We start from the raw sequence: 24,685 nt of genomic DNA on the forward strand, positions 1-24,685 counted from the left end.
TAGTATTTCGTTTTTCAATGAGAATAACAGCACCGTATGGATACACTTTAAAAAACATACAGTCATGGCTCAACTCCTCTCTTTGCTTCTCAGTGCGGCAGTAATATTAGTCATTCTTCTCAGAGGATAAAGAATGTATGCTTGTTAAATGACAAATTTTCACAACAGCAAATTTTGAGTCCACCCAACTTTTTTTTTTTTTTTGGAACATACAGCACACAATATATGAATGGGCTAAAACATGATATAAACTTTTGTGATTTGTGATGGACGAGCAGAAAGCAGGTGGAGGCCAAAGCGAGCGAGAGCACAAACAAAGCAAAGAAGCGCCACAAAGAAGTCACGAGCAAGCCCAAACTGAAGGAAGAGGAGGCGACGGAGGAGGGCTGCCTGTTCACGCTGCGCCTCCGAGCCGACCTCCCGCGCACACGTCGCCGCGCACACACAGGCAGCGGATATTAATAACTCCTTATTAATATTCATCTGCAGTGGAGAGATGGTGAGGCCGGAGTAACCCAGATAGCAGTCGTCTCTCTACCTGTCTCTCACCGCGTGTGCATCACGACTTCCTCGCTGCACCGCTGGCCACTCAAGTGCAACACTTCAATCGATGATAGCTCACAAAGCGCTGATCGAGACATTTTGGGCGGTTGTGTGTGTGCCCGACTTTGCGGGAAAAGTTGGGGAAAGGCCCCTACTCTGTTTGAAAACACCAAATACTTTTGTTCATATACAGAGTGACTGAAGGTAACTCTAGTAAGTTTGTTCTTTGATGTTGAATATGTTTGATTCCCACATACCAATTCACTGAGCTTACTTATCTTTGCTAACTGCTCACCATACATACCACCACCCGCACTCTGTTCCAAAAGTTAGTGAGGGATCTACAATTTTTGTGACATTTTTATCATGTAAAAGGGTTGGCTCAGTAAGGGTTGGGAAACACTGATGGACTCCCATTCCATCTTGGTTGCCATGGTTACAACCTTGACAAGCCACCAACGTGTCATAAACGTAAATGCTCTGACACAATTTGACCCATCCGGTGTCTCATGCGCTAACGTAGCAACACTAGCATGTAACTATAACATCTGCGACTTTCAGTGTGGCTTTAAAAGGCGTGGCCTGGGTTGGTGAGTGACGTGGGAGCCAGCGAATGATAGCGTGGAATAGGCTCGCGGCTGGCTGTTGACTGGCTAACTGTTCGCTAGCCTTTGTTAATGGGATTAATACATGTTTATTTTGGTGCCATTTGCTCAATAAAGTTCACCAGCAGCTGTGTCTGACGAGATGTGATGGGCTGTAGCAAACGAGCTAACGATGTTGCTAACGACACCTTAAGTTAGCCCCAAGCTTCAAGGAAGAGATTTTACACAATTAAAAAAAAAAAAAAAAAAAGTAAATCCATGTGTCGATGTGTACTTTCTTGGAAGCAACGCGGTCCAAATGTAATAAAGAGGATTTCAGATTGAGGAACTTTGGCTCTGACTTGTGTCTCCATCAGATTGGCTTGCACTGAGCCCGAGCCAGGAGGGAATGACTGGGGTTGCATTCAAGTCAAGCCGAGCCATCGCCGAGTTTCCTCGCGGTCCAAACAGGAAACAGATGTAAAGTCGGGGACGCCGGCAAATGAGGAGAACAGTACACGCAAACAAAACACAGCACGGCGGCCGCTAAGAAGAGTGACCCAAAAAGAATTAAAAAAAAAAAAAAAAAAAAAACGGTCATGTGCAGCCAACATGGACGGGCGCGAAAAAGGCGCGCGTGCACACGTTAAGGTTGTGATCAAGCGATGAGTCTGCAGGACCATAAAGCGCTAATGAATGCGCTCTCATCGCTTAGCGGCAGAGGCTCCGTCTCCGAGGGAGCGTTTGGTTTATGACTCGACACGTCCCCAACCCAACCTGATCGGGAGACGGATGGGAACGGCTACAGAGCACTTTTAATCTGCCAGATAGCGTATATGAAAAAGGCACTTTGCGCATTCTAAGCAGCAAGCACAAATGTAATCTAATTAAGTCACAATTTCAAAATTCTATTAGTCGTTCTGCACAGAGGAGAAGGAATAGATGCTTGTGAGTATTGTTACATTGTCTATGTGTTGCTCCACCGTTTGTGTTCTAATATCCATCGCTTAAAGGTCATAACACCACAACAACCAACCAATGCTACTTGTTAGCCCATCTATGCAGTTTTACATTGTTCGTTAGCATTAAGCTAAATCAACTTGATGGCGAGAGCTAAAGTTATGCTTTTTTTTTTAATACAAGCATAATTCTGTTGGTTTTATGTTTAGTTTGACTGTTAACTTCAACTGGAAGACTTTTTTGGACTGCTGACAACAACCTCAAATCTCAAATTCATGCTTGCGAGTAACGCAAAAAAGGTCGGTCGAGGCAACATTGACTTTTCGATTAGTTTGGTCTTTGCTCCTACTGAAATCATGGATTTCCACAAAAAAAAAAAAAAGAAAAGGCCCGAAAATAAAGCTGAGTATGGGAATTTGGGTCAGTCGCAACCACTTCAGTTCACACATGTGGCTCTAATTAGTCAAACAAGGGCATAAACTCACCGGTGCATGTTGTCAAATTCCCGTAGCAAGCTAGGTTATAAAAATTTCAACGCATTCAAACTTTGCATTTTCCTTTAAAGACTACATCCTCGGAGACTGAATTGCTATTCAAGCTAATTTGTCGGTGAGAGAGTCTCAGTTGGCTTGTAATTGTGAAAATAAACATGGAAAGTGCAGATATAAGGGAGAAGAAACGGAGATGGGACGTTGGGAGTGCGACTGAGGAGAAGACGATGCTACTGGAGGATGACTCATCCATAAGACGGCCGCACGCGCAAGCATGCATCACGCACGCACGCGCGCGTGCAGTCGTGAAAGCTCACTGTCGTTCTTTACACACACACACACACCGAACAGTCACCAGCCGTGCGTTCGTCTGATGCTGATTCCCACAGACGCGCGCGCGGCGCTTCGGCGGCTTGTTCCTAATGAGCCAAAATGGCCGCTGCCACGCCGCCGTTTCCAGGCCAGTGAAGGCGGCGGCCCCAGGGGCGTAGAAACTGGGCGAGAGGAAGGATCACAAGGGCCGGATTTAAATGGAGCTCATTAGCTGCTAGTGGCCGCGAGAGGTCCCAGCACGCGCACACAAACACACACACACATGCGTGTGCACACATTGTGATGCTAGCAATCGGACGACTAGCGGGGCGGCGTGTGCTACAGATGGCATTTGTGGACATTGGTACCCCCCCCTTGAACTGCCCTCTCCGCTTGTCCGCCCACTCAACATATGTGCCAGTTATGCTCTACCGCCATGCTGGTGACACTTTCGGGTCCCGTCAACGAGCGCGCCCCTCGTCCCCCCCCCCCCCCTCCCTCGACATCCCGCCGCCCCAAAAAAACAAAATACTGCGCGCTGCCTTTTTGTGCCGTGCAGCCAAGCTCTCATCAAAGGGTGTTTGATTACTGTTGCCCAGACCACACATGTCCCAGGCGGAGCAGAGTTTTTAAAAAAAAAAAAAAAAAAAAAAAGGGGGGGGGGGGGGGGTTGACAGGGGAGGGGCTGTGCTGTAACTCCAACCTCAGAAGTGACACGTTTCTAGCAGATTCATTTGACATTGCTCAATTTTTCGAGATACAAGATCCAACTTGTGTTTTAATGACAACCACGTAGCGTTAGCTTCGGCTAAAGAGTCAATTTAGCTTCATGCTAACAAACCATAGGTAGGCTAACAAATAGGATCCCGTCTCCTAACCCTTGCAGCAATACAAACAGTAGAACAACTCCGATTTTATCGGACGGCGATGATGACCGAGGAAAAATACGTAATCGATCAATGTTTTTCATTGCCGATCACAAAAAAGGATCACCCGCAGCCTTTACTTGGCAGCCTGCAGCCAACTAAACATCTGTTTGAAATAACTTCCTGTTTTTGTACAATAAAGGAATGGAAATTTGGATATTTTTTTTTCCCCCCCTTTTAATTAAACCGAGTATTAAACTAATCTTAAGTTAGCAGGCATATATTCTTCATCCTCCGCGAAGAACAACCACTATTACTCTGGCTTACTTTTGCACGCCCCGATATGAAGCGCAAAAAAATGTAGCAAGGACTTCTTTACTAGTTTTCTTTCAACGGCTAAGTTACTGGATCTCATTAGATTAGGCAGCTGTCCCAAATGTTGTGGCCGGTGAGTAAGAAACAACTGGCTTGTCATTTACCGCTCATGTGCGAGCGTTGACCGTAACGCGCGCACACACACACATCCCGGGAACAATAGCTCTGGCAGGGTCTCCGAGTCATAAATAGCATGCATTCCAGCGAAGGGTCTCGGTGTAAACATTTAGACTGTGGAAGCCTCAGCTCATCCGTTTACAGCTCCGTGTAGACCGCCTCGCTTTCTTGATAGAAAGCACGCACAGGTGGAAGCATTTATGCAAAGAATGGCCAAACAAACGAGACTGGAGCGCAAGACTGGTATTTGAGGTGTGGAGTAAAAAGAGTGGGATACAGCGAGACCACGTGGCAGTTTTCTTCCCTCAACCCCGCGGCCGGAGGAAATGGGAGCCATCCTATCTTAGCGCAACGACGACAGCAGGAGAGGAGAGATCAAGTCAACAGAAGTAAAAGAGGAGAGAATGATTCACGATTGCGTCGGAGAACATAAAGCTTGAAATGGTTCCAGGATAAAACGGCGTCATAAGTCTTTTTTTATGGCATAATGCTCCCTCCATTTTTTTGGGGGGGTGGGGGGTGTAGACTCAAAACAATGTGCCAAGTTTTAGATCCCCGATTGTTGCAGCGGAGGACAGATAACGTAGTGGATATAAAAAGTTTACACCCCCTTTTCAAATTCCAGATTTTTGCCATAAATCATTTCAAAACCTGCACAATTCAATTGAAGGAGAAAAAAAAAAAAGACATTTTTTTTTCGAGAGATGGGGACTGAAAATAAGCAAGAGGCCCAACAGTTATGTCAAAATGAATCAAGGGCTCTTGCTCTGACAGAAAAATATACAACACAACAATAAAGTCTAATAATGCAAAGCCGAATCCGGGAGAGCAGTTCAGGGAGCAATTTGTATGCCAGAAATGATTTAATCAAAGGGACAAATTGGAGCACATCTTTTGTAAAAAAAAAAAAAAAAAAAAAAAAAAATCATGATGACAACCAATAGAAGACAAAAAAAGCACATGAAAAAAGATGAGACGAAGAACAAGCAGAAGAGCGATGGAGAGAAGGAAAAAGACGGAGTCCAAGTTTAGCTCTCCCCTGAGGACTCCTCTCAGGTTCCTTTGCTCTTTTCATCGTCCTCCTCGTCTCCATCCATCACAAAATAATTAACTTGCTATAAGTGAAATTAATTCCACTAATTGGTTCAAAAGGTATTTTTGGACAATGATGGCAGGGAAAAAAAAAAAAAAAGCAAAGATATGACCTCGCCAGGCAGGAAGTGAACCGAGTGGATTTCTGGGTGATTTTGGTGTAAGATCTGAACCTGGTGTGACCTCACAAATGCTCGCCTATTCCCTTTTTGGTACTTGCATTTCCCCTCACATGTGGTCACTAATTACACAGCAAGGTGGGGAAAAAAAAGTGTGGGGAGGGAGAAAAATACCAGTGAGCGCGTCTAGACCAGCCGGGGAGGCTGTGAAAAGGTCCTGGGGGTGAATTATTCATCTGCAGCCATGACACCCGGGGGCGATCGACCTCCGCGTAACAGAGAGAGAGAGAGAGAGAAAGTGTTGTTCAACCTGTGTCTACATAAGGACACCATCTCCAAGCGCAACCTGCTGCTGTTACTCACAAACGCACACTATGACGGAGAGTGTCACCATGGAAACCACAACCTTATTAATCATTCCCAGTGGGGGGTAGTGTTGAGTCACTTAAAGTAAAGAAGACCATAGAAGAAGATAGACAAGACCACCAGTATGTTTTTTTTTTTTTTTTGTTACAAACTGCTTCAACTTGGTGTTTCTTTTTTGTTTATATATATTAGTGCTGTCAAACGATTACATTTTTTTACTAATTAATCGCAAAATGTTCCATTTTTTTTTTTACAAAGCTTGGAATCAATATTTACGTCAGTAAAATCTTGGCATTAATATGGAAAAAAAACTAAAGCATGTTTTGATTCAAAGATAGCTTTCTTTGATCATTGAATACGATTCTTTTCCAGCTTTTGATCCGACGTGAGACTGACGGTTTTCTGCTGTTTTCCGGTGTCTCTTGTATGTAGTATTTTGTGTTTTAGTTTATTGCTTTCATTTGTTATATTGTTGTTGTCAAGTGCTTTGTTACAGCTGTAGCTGTCTTTGCGACAGTGACTCTCCTGTAAGTTTGGCTGCACCGTGAGCAGAGGTCAGCTGCTACAGGAAGTAAATAAAACTGAGTTAACTTTTTAGTGCGTTATCAAATATATATATATATATATATATATATATATATATATATATATATGCTGTGTATTTACAGTAAATCCTACCTGCGGCACTTCTGCATACACATGAGCACGTATTTTTTTTTTTTTTTTATGCTCACAAACAGCGCAATCCTTCCATTAGCTGTTATGAAATTAATAAACCACCATCATCCTCTTTTGCCACTAATACGCTATAATCGGCTGTCTCCACTCGGCCGCCTCTCTCAAAGCTCACGCTCAGCATTAGCGGGCCCGCCCGGCGACGGCTGAATTATTTAACACACACTTTCCTCACCACCCAAAGTTTGGTACGGATGAGCATCACACACAGGGAGAGAAATCAATGCGGGATGGAGGGGAGCAAAACTGTTGGCGCGCCCGTCTGAAAGGTTTAATTAAAGTAAATCTAAGTGATTGATTCATGTGCTTAGCTTGAGGCTCCCAGCACTTAGCTAGGCTACATGCTCGGGAAAACTGCATTAAACTGCATGGACAACGACTTGATTCATTTAGACTGCATGAAACTTTTTTTGCGGTTGACAAAAGTTTGTCTGGATGCTTGTTGCTAGGCAGAATTTGCTCACGGGAGTGTACCTGCCTCACAGAAAGGACAAAGAGAGGAAGGGGAAATAAAGAGCATTGAAAGCTGTTATTTCTGAGTATATTAATCATTAAACTGACCTATATCATTATAAATAATTGCATCTTTGCTAAAATCTCGCCCTTTTTTTTTTGTTTTTTACTGTAACAGTGTCTTACTAAATGTGTGACTTGAATCCAATCATTCAATTTCAAACAGCTTTAAAAGCATCATTTTTCACAAGCCTTGGCCGCAAACAGCATAAAAGCATTTGTGACGTCTCCTGACTTTCTTTGTATGCGTTCCACTTTGCTTTGGCACGCCGCTTGACTTCCTGCTGAAATTAACCAGGCGGTCCCAAAAATAACACCTAGCGAGAGAGGCCGGGGGAGAGGGAGGCAGGAGAAGATGCAAAGCACGAAAAGATGCGAGGGAAAAAAAAAATAAAAGGGGGGAGGACATAGTGTATCGTAGATATACGGGCGGCGAGATGACAGGGTGAGAGGAAAATAAAAATGTGCAACAGCAGCTGAGGCTGCCTTTTATGTGTGAATTTAGCTTGCTTTGAATACAGTCAGCCTGCTGCTATACTATCTGTCGCGCCACGCTAGGTGAGCCGCTGTGGCTTTTCAAGACCTAAGAATGTTGTAGAAGGGACCTTTTAACTTCAAGTGTTGATATTTATCTTTTTCGTACCTAATGTTATGGCCACCCTGGAAAGAAAACGAATTCAACAGTATGCTCGGTAGGTCGGACTGATAAACTAGCATAGCAACTAACGAGCTAATAGAAAGTGGTATAATTACACACACACATACACACACACACTGCGAGATTACAAGTTGCCCCCCCCCCTACACAAACACTCAATCAGACATAGCGTCTTTCTTTTTCCTGAGTTCGCGCTGGTATCCCCTCCATCATACGTGTTAATCAGCGCCGTGTGGCGCCACTCCACATTCATTACTCCTTGATGAAGCCATCCATTAGGAGGGAACTCTGATTGTCACCAAACAACAGCATCGTGCGCTTGCCCGCGCGTCAAGTTGTACATCACGGGCCTCGACGCCTATTCCTTGTGTGTGCGTGTGTGCACGGTGAATACATTAAGAATCCAGAGCGGATGTAATTTGCGGTGGGCTAATAGAGGGTGGTCATGCGGGCAGACCTAGTCGTGCATTACAAATCACAGCAGCCGCCCCGCGCCTTCCTCAAGGTGACTTTCAGGCAGCTCACCTGACAAAAGGTGCGCCCGTCAGTTTACATTCTTTGTGGATGGACACTTCATTAGGTACACACAAAGGAAATCCGATGACAAAAACAAAACGGCGTTATTTGGTTATTATTGTGTGGCTCACCAACGGCTAAAAGTGTTGGTAGCTACCAGTGATTACTTCTACAATGTCCCCTCACCGATGAACTATTTTAGAACCGATAGCTACATAGCTAACTAGCTAGAAAAAAAAAGCTATCTATCTATCTAGCTAGCTAGATAGACCCTAACCTTTCAACAATGTCCCCTCGCCAGTGAGCTATTTTACAACTGATTGCTAGATAGCTAACTAGCTAGACAAAAGCTAGCTAGCTATATTAACAATAGCTTAACATCTTCGTAACCACCTTGATCATTTCATCGGGTTAAGCTCAACGACTTATTAAATATATTTCGCAGCAGTCTGCGAGCCGCCGTTTGCTCTAGGCGGCCTTACCTTAGCGCACGCCTGCTTTAATTTGATGATCCGGCTATAAATAAACCTTATCTCATGTCCCTCTTTGCACTGGACATATGTGCGATAAGACGTTTTTTCAATTAGCCGTCCGCAGGCTGACACGCCCCGGACAAGGCAAAGGACCACCGCGTGGGGATCCTCGCCATTTTTTCTTTGCAGTGTTTTTTTTTAAAGGTTTTTAAACTAAAGCGTTTGATTATTGAACAAATGAGGCTGTTACGCCTGGTTGCTATGGAGACCAGCAGCACCTGGCTCTGAGGTCACAGTGGGAGACCCTTACTTGACATTCATTATTTGCTGTGTGAAAGGCTGAGGCCCAGATCGCTTTTTCTATGATATTAGTTGAGACGCTCGGCAAAAAAGGCAAACCATCCTCACTTAGCGAGTGAAAAGGCGCCGATGACAGAGACCGGTTGGAAGAAGGAGCGTTGCCCGCCGACCTTGTCTCCTTGATTGTAAACGGGGTGGACGCAGTGCAGCTGGCGACGCCGCGCGCTATAATCCCTCTCGCCGCGAGAAGAACGTCGCGGCCGAGTGGTGCTGATCGATACTGGAAATTGTGAGCGCTAACTAAGCTGACAGCCCAATGAGCGGTTTCATTTCAAACAAAGGCAGACAACAGCTAATGATAAAACACACAGAAAATGGAAAAAAGGTATGGGATGGGAATCAGGGGCGCGGGTCAGGGGAGGGCAGTGCCCCTCTCCTTGCAGCAGGTGGCGCTCTTTTACTTCAAATTCAAGGTAAGATCCCACTTAATTGCACATCGGTAACGAAATCAACCTGCTGCTGTGTGTGTACATGCATGTAATTTATATTTAATAGAATAAAAGGTGGCTTCAAGCTGTTTAATGCCACTCCGAGTTGATACAAAACAAAGAGAATTACACAAACTAACACTTAGCTTCACGCTAACAATGCAAAACAGCATACACAGGCTAACGAAACAGTGCAGGACTACATGTAGACAACATAACAATACTCACAGACATATATTCTTTAGCCTCCGTGAAGAATTAAGTAGAATTAAGTATTAAATTCCCCCCCCCCTAAAATCTGCCGGGCAACAAAAGGAAAAAGAATTGAAAACTGATTGTTCTTGTAGCTAGCTAAAAATTTATATCGCTACTGCCAAGCAAGCGCACTTTATTGCCCTCATCATGGTCACCATCACGAGGAGTTGAAGCTGTAAAGACCATAGAAGGCGAGGTGGAGTTACAAAGACAAGCGCAAGAGCTGATTTATCATTTCCAGGCCCTGACCTGTCCTCCCTGACAGCGGCGGGCTGCCTTGACTCAGCCCTGCAAATTACCGCCCTACCTCATAGCGAGGCTCAGCGTGACCTGGGCCTACAGATATACACTACCGAGCGGGCCGTAAAAGCGCCGCACGCTTTTGATTTCCTCCCTGCCTGCGGCGTTTAACACCACCGTCACATTTAAATGGGACAGCCGCGTCCTTATCGAGTCTGCTATTCTTGAGATCGCCGAATGTGTGATGGGCCCGTTTCACACATTGTGACGCCGTCACAAGCTCTTTTCACGCACCCATGTGGTCTTCTTCTTCCCTGTGTACCAAACGAAATGCCCGCTAAGACTACATACACATGAATTGGAGGTACAAATCATCTTTGCCCATTGAAATGAAAGGAAATCGTAAATCTGTTCAAGCCCCCACCAGAAAAACAATTAAAAAAAATAAGCACTCCATAATAGTGTACTTTCTAAAAACAGAGTAATAACGCAGAGGATAAAGAAGGTATGCCTGTGATTATTGTGATACTGTCTTCGCATGTTGCTTAAAGTGGAAGTCAACCCAAACATATTTTTTTTCAAGAATATGTTCCCAGCAGGCCCACTAGTTGGAACACGGCATTCTGAATCATTTTGCGTTTGTGGAATATAGGTTAGGCAGCAAAACGCACTCGTTTTTAGCCATCACCGGGGGCGGCCATTTTTCTGTTGCGACCGGTTTTCTGAATCTGAGCCGTGATTGGTCGTTGTGAGCAGTTGTGATGTCATTTTCAGTCGACAGCAGACAAAATGTCCGCCCCCTGAGATGGCTAAAAACGAGTGGATTAACACTTATTCCACAAACGCAATATTTATCAGAATGCCCCGTTTCAACAAGTGGGCTTACATAGAACATATTCTTGAAAAAAAATGTTTGCGTTGACTTCCCATTCAAAGGTTATAACCACAACTATCAATGCTAAGTGTTAGCCCGCCAATAGATAATAATCCCATGATGGGTTAGCATTAAACTAGCATTCTTAAGTTTGTAGCTAAACCGGCCAATATTTCCCTGTCTGCCTAAAAGCTGCGTTCAACGCCAACTCGCGGCCCGCGTTTGTTTGCGTGTCAGTGAGCTCGTGTGACACAGGCGTTTAAAATAAGCCTTGGTGATTAACGCTGATGGCCGCCAGATGTCCGACACACAAAAACAGACACGAGGGACACAAAGACAGCGACTGAGGGAAAGCGACAGCGCCAAAAAGGTCAGAGTGCATATATGCGTCGCACACCAGCTATCGGAGCGCAAATCTGCATGCGTGCTTGTGGTGTTCTTGGAAGCTTCCTATCAGGCGGCCAATCAGATTGCAGCAAGGGGAACCTGCTCAGACCCAAGGAGACGCTGCCAAAAACAAAAATCAGATATCAACTCATGCATAATAAGATCAAAGACATGGCGATATATTTAGCTGAAGTGGAACTAGCAGGCTAAATGCTAACAACAGGAATGCACCTCAATCATATTTCGCTTCCATGCGTGCAAACTGGGAGCCATCTAAGCTACTTTAAGTGCAAGGCCTTGTCCAACTAGTCCAAGAAATATAAGCAACTAAGACAAATATGTGCAAAGTCAACAAGCCATCTCCAAATTGAACATTTTCACATCCCACAGGGACGACGCTTACCCAAATGAGGCAGCATTTGGAAAAATTATTAAGTGATTTCCTCTTTTTTTTTTTTTTAGCCTGATGAAGCATTCCGCGACGTTCCTCGACATCTGCGCTCCAATCAGCCCTGATGCGACGCGATTGGACTCCCTGCGTCGTTAACGCTTGTTCAGCCATTAGCCGAAATTAGCGCTGGTGCAAGTTTAAAAAAAGAAAAACACATTAGACAAAGCTGGTCCATGATGATACATCTACAAAAAAAAAAGAAAAAGAAAAAAAAAAGGGGATAACTGCCCATGTGAGAAAAATGAAGACATTTCAGTCTCTTTTTTTAAACACCACAGTGAGAGATGGAACACTCTCCGGGGACCGCTGCTATGTGCAAAGAGGAAGGTATCGGCAAACTCATCAGCGGCTTCTTACGCGGGCTGAGATTGGTACATAAAAAAAAAAAACCACAAAAAAAAAAAAAAAAAAAAATGGAACTTTCATTGGAGAAGGAGGAAAAAGATGAGACCACAGCGGGTTTGTAACATGCGCCACCAAGCCAAGGACATTGAATCAGTAAGCGTTAAAGTGGCCGCAGAACAGCAACAGTCAGATTGACAGCGACCACAATGAATTTCACGGGAAGTCACTGAAAGCTCCCTAGAAGTTCAATATTTGGAAAACGTCAAACTTTTTTTTTTTTTTTTCCCTCGGAAGAAAATGAACAGAAAAGCAATGATGTCATGGCGTCACCCCACGACCTGAAAATTGATACCACACGTTTCCTTTGCGATATCATGACAAGGAAAGTAGAGGCTGATACTGCCAATACAGAGGATATATAAAGTCTACACTGCCAGTTTTTTTGTTCACGCTTTAGGGGCTGCTTTTCTTCAGCTGGAACCAAGGTTGTTAAATTTTATGAAATAACTAAAACTGAAAAAAAAAAAAAAGCGAAAATGTCTAGTTTTGTTTGTCATCTTGCGCTCCACAAATCCATCTAAAAAAAATAATAATAAAAAGTCAAACGAAGCATTCTTAAACTAAATGAAAACTCAAATTTGCTGTAAAAACTACTTAAAACTAACTGAATTAAAAGAATAAAAGTCAAAATGAAATCAAATTTAACTATAATGAAAAATCCAGAACTATTACAACCCTGGCTGGAATTGGGGCACTTGACAAGGTGGGGGAATTTGGAACAGTTCAAAATAGCAGTCAATGTTATTGTTATTTTTACTTCAATTCTCGAAAACATTTTTAAAAATTAAATAAACAATTCTACTAAGCTACACAAGTTAGTGGTCACATTAACGGGGGGAAATGTTTTAAAATAATTTATAAGGGTTTCCTTTTTTTTTAATATATATCAAAAAAACGTGGCATTTGAACAGGGGTGTGTAGACTTTTTATATCCACTGTAGACCACCAGTTCAGAATAGTAAATATTCCGCGATTAATTGACGGTCACCCAACAAGGTCTGGAATGGCTTACAGATGCCACAAGTGGGCGACAAAGCACTTTTTCCCATTAGACAGGGCTATGGCCTGACTAAATAAAGCCCCTCCCATAACTTCAACATAGTTCCTTGGCTCTAAGATGCCGCCACAGCTTCAGTACTGAACACATTTTTTTCATTTTCTCCTGGGAAACGATGACAGTATTGGTCACGCTGGTATCAAAGTATCGACATTTCAGTATCGGTCCAATCGAAGTGTTGCGAGCATACTTGGATCATGTCTGGTAATTGCGATTTTCTGCGATGTGATTAAGCGTCAATAAGGCAGCTAACTAGATGGGCAGGCAGACATCATCTTCCATTTGCTCCCTCTCTTTGTTCACCCCCTCCCCTGCTTCCTCTGGTCGGAACAAGGTGTTTATTTAATGTGGCGTATCCACGGTAACGCCGCCCGCCACGTTGAGGTAACGTCGTTAATCATCAACTTTATCACACTGCGGGTAGAAGGCGAAAAAGACGACGAAAAAGTCCTCTCGCATCCCTTCCTATTTCCCTCTCTCCCTCTCTCTTTTTCGGTTGACATGACAACAGACGGCCAATTGTTGCGCCGCCGCCGCCGCTGACATCACCGCAGGCGCCGGGCCAATATTACCCCGTAAGGGGAAAAAAAATAAAATAAAATAACATGTCCTCCTGTGTGTCATATATTGTTGTGAGATCCAAATAACACACTCGGAGAGAAGAGAGATGTCGACAGGAGAGGCAGGCCACGCCCACACTGTCCTCTCTCAAACTAATTTCCATACTGGGTGACTTTGGTACAACGCACACACTCACTCACGCGCGCAATCGATTTTATTGCAAGGAGAACATTGTGTATTCCACAAGTGTCCAAGAAGGACATTACTGGTATTTGCTGCCCCTGTGAATGGTTTAAACATCCCTTTAGATACGCCCCTGCGCAAACACACTTATACACGAGCGCACACACACACACACTGCAAAAGGAGTCCGGTAACAAGCCTGTTTTAGCCATTATGACTCCAGAGTGTGAAAGTGAGTCTGGTCTTTTGGGAAGTGGACTGCTATGCACACACACGCACACACACACGTATGTACAGTGGGGTCTGCAGGGAAATGGTCTGAACACACATCAAGACTGGCCTAGATAGATGGGCTGGCATGGGATGGGACACACACACACACACACATACTCGTCTTTATGCACACTCAAGGACACCGTGCCGGCCTACATAGTGGGGGTCATTGCGAGGCGGAACGTGGTAGCAGATAAAACAACGAAACGAGAAAAGAGGAAACACACTCAAGGAAATGAAGCAATTTGGCCGTCCTTTCATTTAACCTTAGCATTCTCCCGCCTCCTCTCCATCCCAGCAGCCCCCGTCGCCACGGCAACGGGCAGACCGGGACAGGATGCCATAAAAGTGCTGTCGCAGCAGAGCGGACTGGCAACGGACACGGCGGCAGGCAGAACGCGGCCGGTGGAAATTGCGCGCAGCTCGTTAAACCGGACGGTGTGCAAAAGAGAGCGGCCGGGCGGAGGCGCCTAATGGCTTTTTGTCGCCATGGCGACCATTCCGCGCGATAGCCAAAGCGGCCCTAATCGCGTTAATGATAAGTCAGACCGCTCGGTGACATTTGCTCATGTGGTTGCCGTGCAGTTTAGGGTCCAAATGTTCTACTTTGGCAATTCCTTCGACTTCCGGGTGCTTACTTTGACCAAACGCGCTGATGATTTACATTTATTGGACATTTAATTAAGCTTTTAAAGTATATAAAATAACAAAAAAGTCTGGTTTGGAACCATTTCAGCAGGTACAGTGTTCCCCACTGAAGTGAATGCAAATTAATTTGTTCCAGCACAAAAAAAGAGTGACAGGAAGAGTTTCCCAACAAAGCTGCAGTAATACTGGCCATTCTTCGCAGAGGATAAAGTATATATATACCTGTGAGTATCGTGATAGTCTGTCTACATGTGTTGCGCCACGTTTGTGTTCAAATATCTGCTGCTTTTATAACGCGGCAACGCCGAAGCTATTGCGAAGCCTTTCTATGGCGTTTTGCATTGTTTGCTAGCATCAAGCTAAGTCAACTTTATTGGGGCAAAGCTATGTGGCTGTTTGAAATACACTACATGTAATTCTCTGTGTTTTATGCTTAGTTGGACGGCAGGCTTTATGAACAGTGGCTTTACTAGCCGTTTCGGCATATTTATTTAAGTTCCTGCAAACAATTATTATTAGCTACTATTCCCCCCCCAAAACGTCTATAATAATTCAATGGGAAATCTCATTGTTTTCACAAGCTACGACTTACATCCTTCTATTAATACCCCAACTATTTGACTTTTTACCCCCCCCCCCCCATCTCAAGTGCTTTTTTTTTTTTTTTTTTTAGCTGCTCAAAAAGCCCCATCTCAAGGGCGCAGCTTGCTTTAACCTCTCCCGGTGGCTGAGGCAAGTGACAGCCACTGTTGGGAGCTGCGGGCCCAACAGACAGACTTTTGTTGGCCTTGATTCTTTGCCCCGAGAAGCCATCCAGCCACGGCGGCGGCGGCAGCAGAAGACACGCGGCGGCAAAAAGATGCCCGCAAATTGAACATCCGAACACAGCTGGGGGGCAAGAAACACACACGCACACACACACAATCAAACACTCCTGGTTTAATCTGCCTTGCCTTGGAACTGTCCCCCTGCAGGGTGTCACTCACTGGACACTGTGTGGGTGGTGGTGGGGGCGAAGGGGGGTGTCTGGGCGGTTGGCCCAGGGATGACAACCCCACGAGGCCTCAATGTCAAACCGCTCACTTCCACATAAGAGGGCTTGCTTTTCGGTTAGGCCGAAAGCTCCACTAAATGAGTTGCCAGGCGGACATTTTGTCACCACATTGGCATTTCGGGGCCTAAAAATATTACAAAAGGGTGACCAAGTGCACCGTTTTGAAAATGACTGCATGTGGGTTTTTTTTGGGGGGGGGGGGTTCTCAAAAGAGCCTCCAAAGGAATCCAGAATATCTCGATTCTCGGGGTCATTTCCACCCTCAGTAAATTTCATGGAATACATTTGACTGTAAAACTGTATTTGGTCACAGTAAACAGAGTAAAAGTTGAGTGTAAAATCATCAGCGTAAAATTTACTCCGAATTTTACGCAGAAAATTTTACTCTCAAATTTTACTCTGTTGACTGGGATGAAATATAGTTATCGAGTAAAATGTACTCGAAAATTACTGTATAGTTTCGTTAGTCCATCTACGGTGTTTTGCGTCGCGTGTTAGCATTAAGCTAGCTGGCATTCCAAAGACAAAGTTGAAATGCTCAGGCAGTTCCCTTTGTTTGATGTTTAGTTTGACAGTAAGCCCCACCTGGTAGTGGCAATGAAGAGCTTTTGCTCGCAAGTCAAAGCTAAACTATAGCAAATCAGAATCACACCAACATATTTGTTGTACATGAGAAACTTTTTGATACAGAAACTTTCGTCCAGGGCCAAGTCTTCCTTCTTCCTTTTCCCCCCTTCTCTCAGTCCACCAAAGCAATGCGATGGATCCTTGACACGGGAAAAACAGAGACGAACAGCCGTCTCACCAAACGGTAAACCCGCGGTGAACCGTCGCAGATTAAAGATGGGGAAACAACACGCACTAAAAAAGAAGACAAGAAAGAAAACGGATGAAAAACGAAGCAAGCGGCCCACGGGAGGGGGTCGGGCTAAAGACACTTTGTGAGATGAGAGAGGAAGGGTGGCGAGGGCACAGATGAGATGGAGGCAAAGAAGCGAGGGGATGGAAGTGGGGGGCTGGTGCACGGCTGGCCATGAATAATATAGACGGCTGCCTTCCCTCATCCCTCAGCCACACGTGGAACTTGGGGAAACAAGCGCACGCAAACGAGTCGCACTCACGCTTGCTTAGTCCTGCAAACGTGGCGGCCAAAAAAAAAAAAAAAAAAAAAAGAAAACATGCGCGCACTGCAGCAATTCGAGTTCAATTATGTGAACCTACCCACTTACTGAGTCCTAAAAAAAAAAAAAAAAAAAGACAGCTATGCGTCTTATCAAGCACCAAGCACGAGAGCACACTCTCCCCAAAAAAAAAAAAAAAAAGTAAGACAGTATATGAGATAGCAAGTCATTATTTCTTCCGGCGGCCTCAGGCGGATCAATAAGGCGAGTATGCGTGCGTTTGAGTGTAAAAGACACACAAGCAAGAGGCGGGGTGAAGATTAGGACACACAAACCATCAAAGACGTGTGCACATACAAAAAAAAAAAAAAAAAAAAAAAAAAAAAGCTGTAATAGCACAACATGAGTAATAACGGAGGCCGCGATAGCGCCAAAGAGCAGAGGACAGCCTCGGGATGGATTTCCGATACGACGCCGGCGGCTTAAGCGAGTCACAGTCACGGATAATCCTTTTTTTTTTTTCTTTTTTTTTTTTAGCCCCCTACTCCAGCCTCTCCGTCCATCCTTCCACGTTCTGGCTCCCTCCGTCCTTTTGTTGCGTCACCTTGGCTGTGCTGTCAATCGATTAAAATTGTTTAACTAATTAATCACAAAATGTTCCACAATTGATCGCGATTAATCGCATTTTTCAACAACATTTTTTTTGTACGAAGCTTGGAACCGATATTTAATAGAGTAACATCTCGAAAATGTATGTGAAAAAAAAATAAAAGTGAATTTTGATTCAAAGGCTGTTCTAATAGCTTTCGTTGAGCCTTGAATACGATTCTTTTCCTGTAATATGCAACAGTTGAACGATACACTAAAGACGTACAACTAATATGGCATTTGAATTTGGCTTTGCGAAGCCTGCAAATTATTTCAGATTTCTCTAATGAGCTGCTACAGGGAGTAAAGGGGGGCATCCCAAAACTGTTACCGCAAAGTTATAAGCACAAAGTTGTCCAAAATGTCCATCGCAAGCCAGAGCTGGAGTGCCTTATTTCAATTGACATGGTGCTGCTCTTTCTGGCATACGCACCTTGGCCACCGGGGGTCACAGTTCCTCAGTAAACCGCAGTAATATTAGTCATTCTTGGCAGATGATCAAGAATATATGCATGCGAGTATTGATGCTTGCTTTGTCTACATGTGTTGCTCCACCGTCTGTGCTCAAATATCCGTTTCTTTACAGGTCATAACTGCGCCACAGATGCTTTTCATTATCCTGTCAATGACATTCCTCATTATGTGTTAGCATTAAGCTAAGTTGTTTTAAATACACAAGCCTATTGATTTCACATATGCTTCTGGTTATATGTCAACAGCGCAATGTGCGCGCTAAACAAGTGAAGCAAGAGCATAAATCTCCCGAATGAAGTGGAAAGTACATCCGGACCGCTGCACCGGTGCCACGGAACTGTCAATAGAGCAATAATAATGAATGAACTGTCCGTGGTGCTGAAAACACCACAACAACAGACTCCAAATTCTTCAGCCACCCGTCCTAAAAGGTGACAACAGTTGGACGGGAGCCCGCGAAGAGTCAGTCTATTGAATTGAACGTTACAATCAATGGGATGGCCCAGGGGGGAGGACCAGGGCCTCATTTTGATATGTTTTACCAACTATTAGCAGAATCGCACCCTAAAAATGTTCACGCTACGACGCCATGGTGGCGGGGTCAAACTCAAGTGCCTGGATCAGTGTGGGATAGCGCCGTCTAATCTCTGTCAATCACTGCTATCCCAAACAATTTCCTGTGAATTACGTCCACCTGGGAGGATTACGCGGGGATTATAGTATTTGTACATTCCAGTGGCAAAAGCTCCACGCCTACACAAATCTCGACATTTTGTCACCGGTGTTGCAAACTGAATGGGATTATTTACTCCGTGGAGGAGGGCATTCATCTCGAAAAGCGACAAGTACACGCAGAGGTCACCGTTCACAAAAATTCATTCATTTCATATATAGAACTACTTTAAATGTAATGGGCTAATTTCTCAGGCAAATAGTCCAGTTAATATATAGTATTGAGTGATGTAAAATGAAAAAAATGTAAAACTCTCAGTGGGGCGGCCATTTTGCCTTGTGCTGCCACTTGCTGTCGACTGAAAACGACATCGCCGATAACATCACAGTAGGGATGTAACGATTCACTCAAGCCCCGATTCGATTCGATTTTCAGTTTGCGATTTTCGATTCGATTTTTAAAAAAATTGCTACCATGCTTGTCTCTGTGCACTAGTGTGGTTCTGCAGACATCCACAAACGCAATGGCGCAAAAGCATCATTTGATCGACACGTTCAAAATGCGCTATGCATCTGCGATGAAAAAACGCTTCAAGGCATCATTTTCTAGATGAATTTAATCAACTGGATTTTCGATTAATCGAATCGATTAATCGGGGCGAGTCGATTTCAAATAGATTTGTGATTCATCGTTACACCCCTACATCGCAGTGCTCAGGTAATCTTTTGTGGAGGTTTGGTCATGTGACCTTCGCGAGCTCTATACTGCTGGCAAATTTGTCGCCAAATGAGCACCTCTCCTTTGCCGAGCTAATCCATTCGCCTCACAGGGGTGGCACAGCAATATGTTAAAACTGCACATTTTAGACTGGACTTTTATTGTGGGTAGCCCACGGTATGATCTCGGCAAAGGAGACATGCTCACTAACAAGTTTACGACAATATTTGAGGTGTCCATAGAAGAGTTTGTTTGTATTTGTTCAGTATGGACAACAAGAGGGAACAGTCTGCTTTTCTTTGAGTGAACTTTAGTAAACCTTCCGGGGAAAAAAAAAAAGTTAGCGCCGTCTTATTCGAGAAATCAACTTCTCCGAGTCAACTCCGGGCCCTGAAAAGTCATCCGGGGTCATCGTTGCGACTGCGTTACGACTCAAATCAACAGGCTGGATCATGTATGATGAGCTGTCGACTGAGTCTCACTGCGACACAGATGCAAACACGCACACACACGCCAGCACTCTCCTCATCCCCTGTTGCTATGGAACCTGTCGCCATGCGAGACGGGAAGGCAAGGCTTATGGAAGTGAACGACGACGAGGCGTGTGAACACGAAGAGGACGGCGGCGTTAAGAAGCCGTCCGGGGGATGGAAGCGGGGAGCGCGGCGCCTCGGCTTGTGGGGCTTTTTCGCTCGCCGCAACGTGGGTGGAAGGAGGCGCCGCGTGAATACTGCGCAATGCAAACAGACCCTTTCCTCGCCACGCAACATCACGCAAAAAAAAAAAAAAAAAAAAAGGCCACGACAGCTCCACTATCTGGAAACAGTGAGAAAGTCTGCAACACTTGAGGACCCCCACCACACACACACACGCACACAACCCCCACTTCTGCAACAGCCTGTTGACTGACCTGTACGCCCACCCATGACGCTACATGTGTGCAAAAGGCCTCGTCCTGAAGTTCCCAGGTGGATCTTACACCACCCCACCCCCACCCTTCGTGGCCATCATCAACACTCACAAGACTGTCGGGCTGAAAAATAAATCACATACCTTGATGGTTCTCAAGGGTGTCCTCCGGGATGTACATGTTTTTGCTTTCATTTACCATAAATGTAGTCCAGCGTTCTCCCTAGATGTGAATGATTGAAGAGGGGGCAAATGGCCCCCCTCCCAAAAAATAAATAAATGAAATAAATTTAAAAAAAAAAAAAAAAAAAAAAAAAAGGGGGGGGGACAAAGGTGGGTTAGGGAGGAGGGGGGGGGTGATGAGTCTGACAGCTTGTGGATATTCCCGTGGCTCGCTGGGCGGGGAGGGGTGTCTTCGGATGGAGTGAATATTACCTAATCCCCATGATGGAGGTGAAGGCGAGAAAAAAGAGGGATCTGTCGGCGGAACCGGTCGGCAAAACGCACCGGTGCATCCCTCGGTACATCCGGGCCCTAGGCGACGAGCATAAAAGCAGCACCGCGTTCAATCCTCTCTCTCCTCTCCTTTTCTTTCCTCTCTTTTTTTTTTTTTTTTTTTTTTTTTTTAAATCAGATTTTTTTTTTCTTCTTTTTTCTCAAGGCTTTAAAAGAGCTCGCGAAGCACGGGCGCTGTCAGTGGAAGTGCGCAAAAGACGCATCGCTGCTTGGCATCCTCGCTGCTGCTGCTGCTGGAGGAGGAGGAGGAGGAGGAGGAGGTGGAGGAAGATTGGAAAATGACAAGAGTGCAAATATTCCATCGCGGGGTTAAATCTCCCAATGGGTTAAAATCCACGCTGAGGGGCTCCCAGGAATCCACAAGGCGCGCAAAGCAGGCTATCCTGTCCTGTCCTGTGCTCATCCGCGCTCCTCTCGCGTCCCGATCCAGTCCATGGTGGTCTCCTCTCTGTCGCTCGCTCGCTCGCTCTCTCTCTCTCTCTCTCTCTCTCTCTCGCTCGATGCGTGTGTGTTTATGTGTGTGTAAGTGGACCGGAGTTTGGGCTCTCTCGCCTGCCTCTGCTGCCCCTGCAGCTCTGCAGTCAAACACACTGAGAATGGGGGAGCGAGAGAGAGAGACGGAGAGAGAGAGAGAGAAAGAGCGAGAGAGCAGCCCCCTCCTCCTCCTAGTGCTTGCACACACTGACTGTTTCCAGATGTGTGTGTGTTTGAAAAAAAAAAAAAGACCGGGCAAAAAGGGGTTGTTTGGGATATGCGTGGCAGGGATTTTTCATATTTAAAAAAAAACAAAAAAAAAAACGTATGCATTAGTGTAGTACGTGTTAAGCACGAATCCCAATTAGCAGAGGAAGGAAGTCGTAGTTCGAACTCGTGTGGTCGGCGCCTTTTCTCTTTCCTGTGAGTGTGTCCGTGTTTATGTCTTCTCTCTGACTCGGCTCTTCGTGGCTCACAAAAACACCAGGAAGCACTTTTCCCCAAGCCGGGCTGAGGTGGAGAATTGTTCCACTTCCAAATCAAACTATCCTTGAATCGTTTCACACCCCACGTATCGAAAAAATTATTGAATCTTCTTCAATCTGGGATGTATTTGTGTGTGTGTGTGTATATATATATATATATATATATATATATATATATATATATATATATATATATATATATATATATATATATATATATATATATATATATATATATTAGTGCTGTCAAACAATTAAAACGATTTTAAATGAATTAATCGCAAAATTTTCCATAATTAATCGCGATTAATCGCAGTTTTCAACTACAATTTTTAACGAAATTTGGAACCCATATTTACTTGAGTAAAATCTTGGAATTAATGCGGTAAAAAAAATAAAAGTATTTTTTAATTCAAAGATGATACACCAAAGACGTACAACTAATATGGCGTTTGAATTTGGCATTGCAAAATGCACAAATTATTTTGGATTCCTCCAATGAGCCATCGAGCAACTTTTTAAAGTAAAACTACGTAAAAGTCCGTCTTTGCGACCGTGACTGTCCTCTAAGTTTGGCTGCATAGTGAGCAGAGGTCAGCTGCAACAGGAAGTAAATAAAACTGAGTTAACTGAGTTAATTTTTTTTAGTGAGTTATCAAATTCAAATTAATCTCCATAGTTAGTGCTTTCATTTTGACAGCCATAATACATACATACATATATATATATACATATATATATATACACATACATATACATATATATATATACACACACACACACACATATACATACACACACACATACATACGTACGTGCATACACACACCCACACACACACAAATTCCAGTAAATGTTTTCATTTTAAATCAACTCAAGTACAGACCTCATGAGACTGATATTGATCAATATCAACACTAACAATGTCAATACTATCGATATTTGGATTGATCCACCCACCACGACCATGAATCCCGATTCTAACGACTGGCCCCCATGCAGAGTGGACAAAAGCCTGACTGTCACGCTGACAATTTAATTACGAGCTTTTTTTTTTTTTTTTTTTTTTTGGTACCCTCAGGACCATCCAGTATTTCGTCATCTTTCTCAGTGGCCAGGAACAAACGCGTCCTGCCTCCCCACAAGGCGCCCAAAGTAATTTTCTGCTGACACGGCTCCATATTTGAGCTAATATATTAATGAAATGAAGTCATCAGCTCTTAACTGAATAATATCGCGGTTGTGTCAAATCCACTCAAATCTAATCTGTGTGCATTTTTTTTTCCCACCCCCAAGGCTTTCAAGCACCTGCGAGAGGCAAGGCAAGCATGGAGGGGAAGGCAAGAGAGCTCAGTATAGTGCATTAAGATGTGCTGGGCAACGTTGCCAAGTTCAAATTGTAATTATAGTGCCGGCCACCCCATTATATTATTATTATTGCCTTTGACACGGAATTTTACTTTGCGGTACATAAGCGGCATGGTGTCAATCTCGCTGCGGGCGATGCTTTGCTCCAGAAGTACCTCAGCACTACGCTCGCCATGTATTCATTTAGCTCTGTGTCATAGTACACAACACGCTCCCACCACGCTGTAATAAGATAGCGATTTTCGACGACTAATCAATACCTATATAAAAATATACATATACCGTGCTTTGAATTCAAAATGAGTCACTTTCAACCACTCTTAAAGTCTGCCAAGTGCATACAACAACGACAACAACAACAACAACAGGTGGCGCTGTATCAGGAGGTCATTTTAGCCAATCACACACTTGAACAAAGTCATTTCCAGAAAAGTCACAGTAAGACAAAGTGGACTCTGCCTATGGTGGATATGAAAAGTCTACACACCCCTGTTCAAATGTCAGGTTTTTGTTATGTTAAAAAAAAAAAAAATGAGACCAAGTTAAGCCATGTCAATTTTTTTCAGACTAATAACATGATCTATTGATTTCTTTTCGAGAAGGCAAGTAAAAATAACTGAAATGATGTGGTTGCATAAGTGCGCACACCCTCATAACTGGGTTGTGGTTGTGTTCATAATCAGCCAATCGCATTCAAACTAATTTTAAATGCAAGTCAGAACACACTTGTCACTATTTAAAGTGCCTCTGATTAACTCCAAATTAAAAAAAAAAAAAAATCAGTTGTTCTAGTGGGCTTTTTTCTTTTCTTTTTTTTTTTTTAAGGTAAGTACAGTGTTATTTTGGTTATGAGCTGGGTTGTGTTTGGGCCAAACATACCTTTACCTTTTGGAATTACAAATAACATTTTCCATTGACGTTTGGGAGCCCCCCCCAAAAAAAGCCAGGAAAAGTAGAACATCTGAACTTTATTTAGAGTTAATAAGAGGCACCATAAATGGTGGCAAGCGTGCTGATAATTCTGAACACAGCCACTTCCCACTTGCAGTATGAGGGTGTCCACACTTTTGCAACCACGCCACATTTAATTCTCTTTCCCCTTTTGAAAAGATGAAAACAAATTCAATTGAGTTGCAAAGATTATTGGTCGCATTAATGGTGGAAAAACTTTTGAAATGATTCATCTTTTTTTTTTTTTTTAATAGATATCCCCAAAACCTGGCAACTGACCAGGGGCGTGTAGACTTTTTATCCACTTTATGTTAGCAAGGACCAAGAGGAGGAAGGAACCACGAACGGAGGGCAAGTCGTGGGAACAGACACTCGCACCCGGGGGACTGGAACACACACACACACACACGCACAAGCCTTCTCTGTAATGCGGCCTACTCATGGAATCGCTGT

The 24,685-nt window shown here is 44.1% G+C and overlaps 1 protein-coding gene across 1 annotated transcript in view; it reads right to left on the reverse strand.

The window, feature by feature from the left end:
- cacna1c (calcium channel, voltage-dependent, L type, alpha 1C subunit) overlaps nt 1–21,524 on the reverse strand; it is a 91,031-nt gene extending 69,507 nt beyond the window's left edge. The window contains 1 exon segment of the mRNA XM_086022624.1: nt 20,583–21,524. Within this exon segment, the coding sequence (XP_085878750.1) occupies nt 20,583–20,640 (58 nt within the window). The 5' untranslated portion in view covers nt 20,641–21,524.
- Between the last annotated feature and the right edge of the window lie 3,161 nt (nt 21,525–24,685).

Source organism: Filicampus tigris, chromosome 22 (assembly GCF_054856515.1).
Source record: "Filicampus tigris isolate MCC_2025a chromosome 22, RoL_Ftig_1.0, whole genome shotgun sequence".
In the NCBI taxonomy this organism is placed as follows: Eukaryota; Metazoa; Chordata; class Actinopteri; order Syngnathiformes; family Syngnathidae; genus Filicampus; species Filicampus tigris.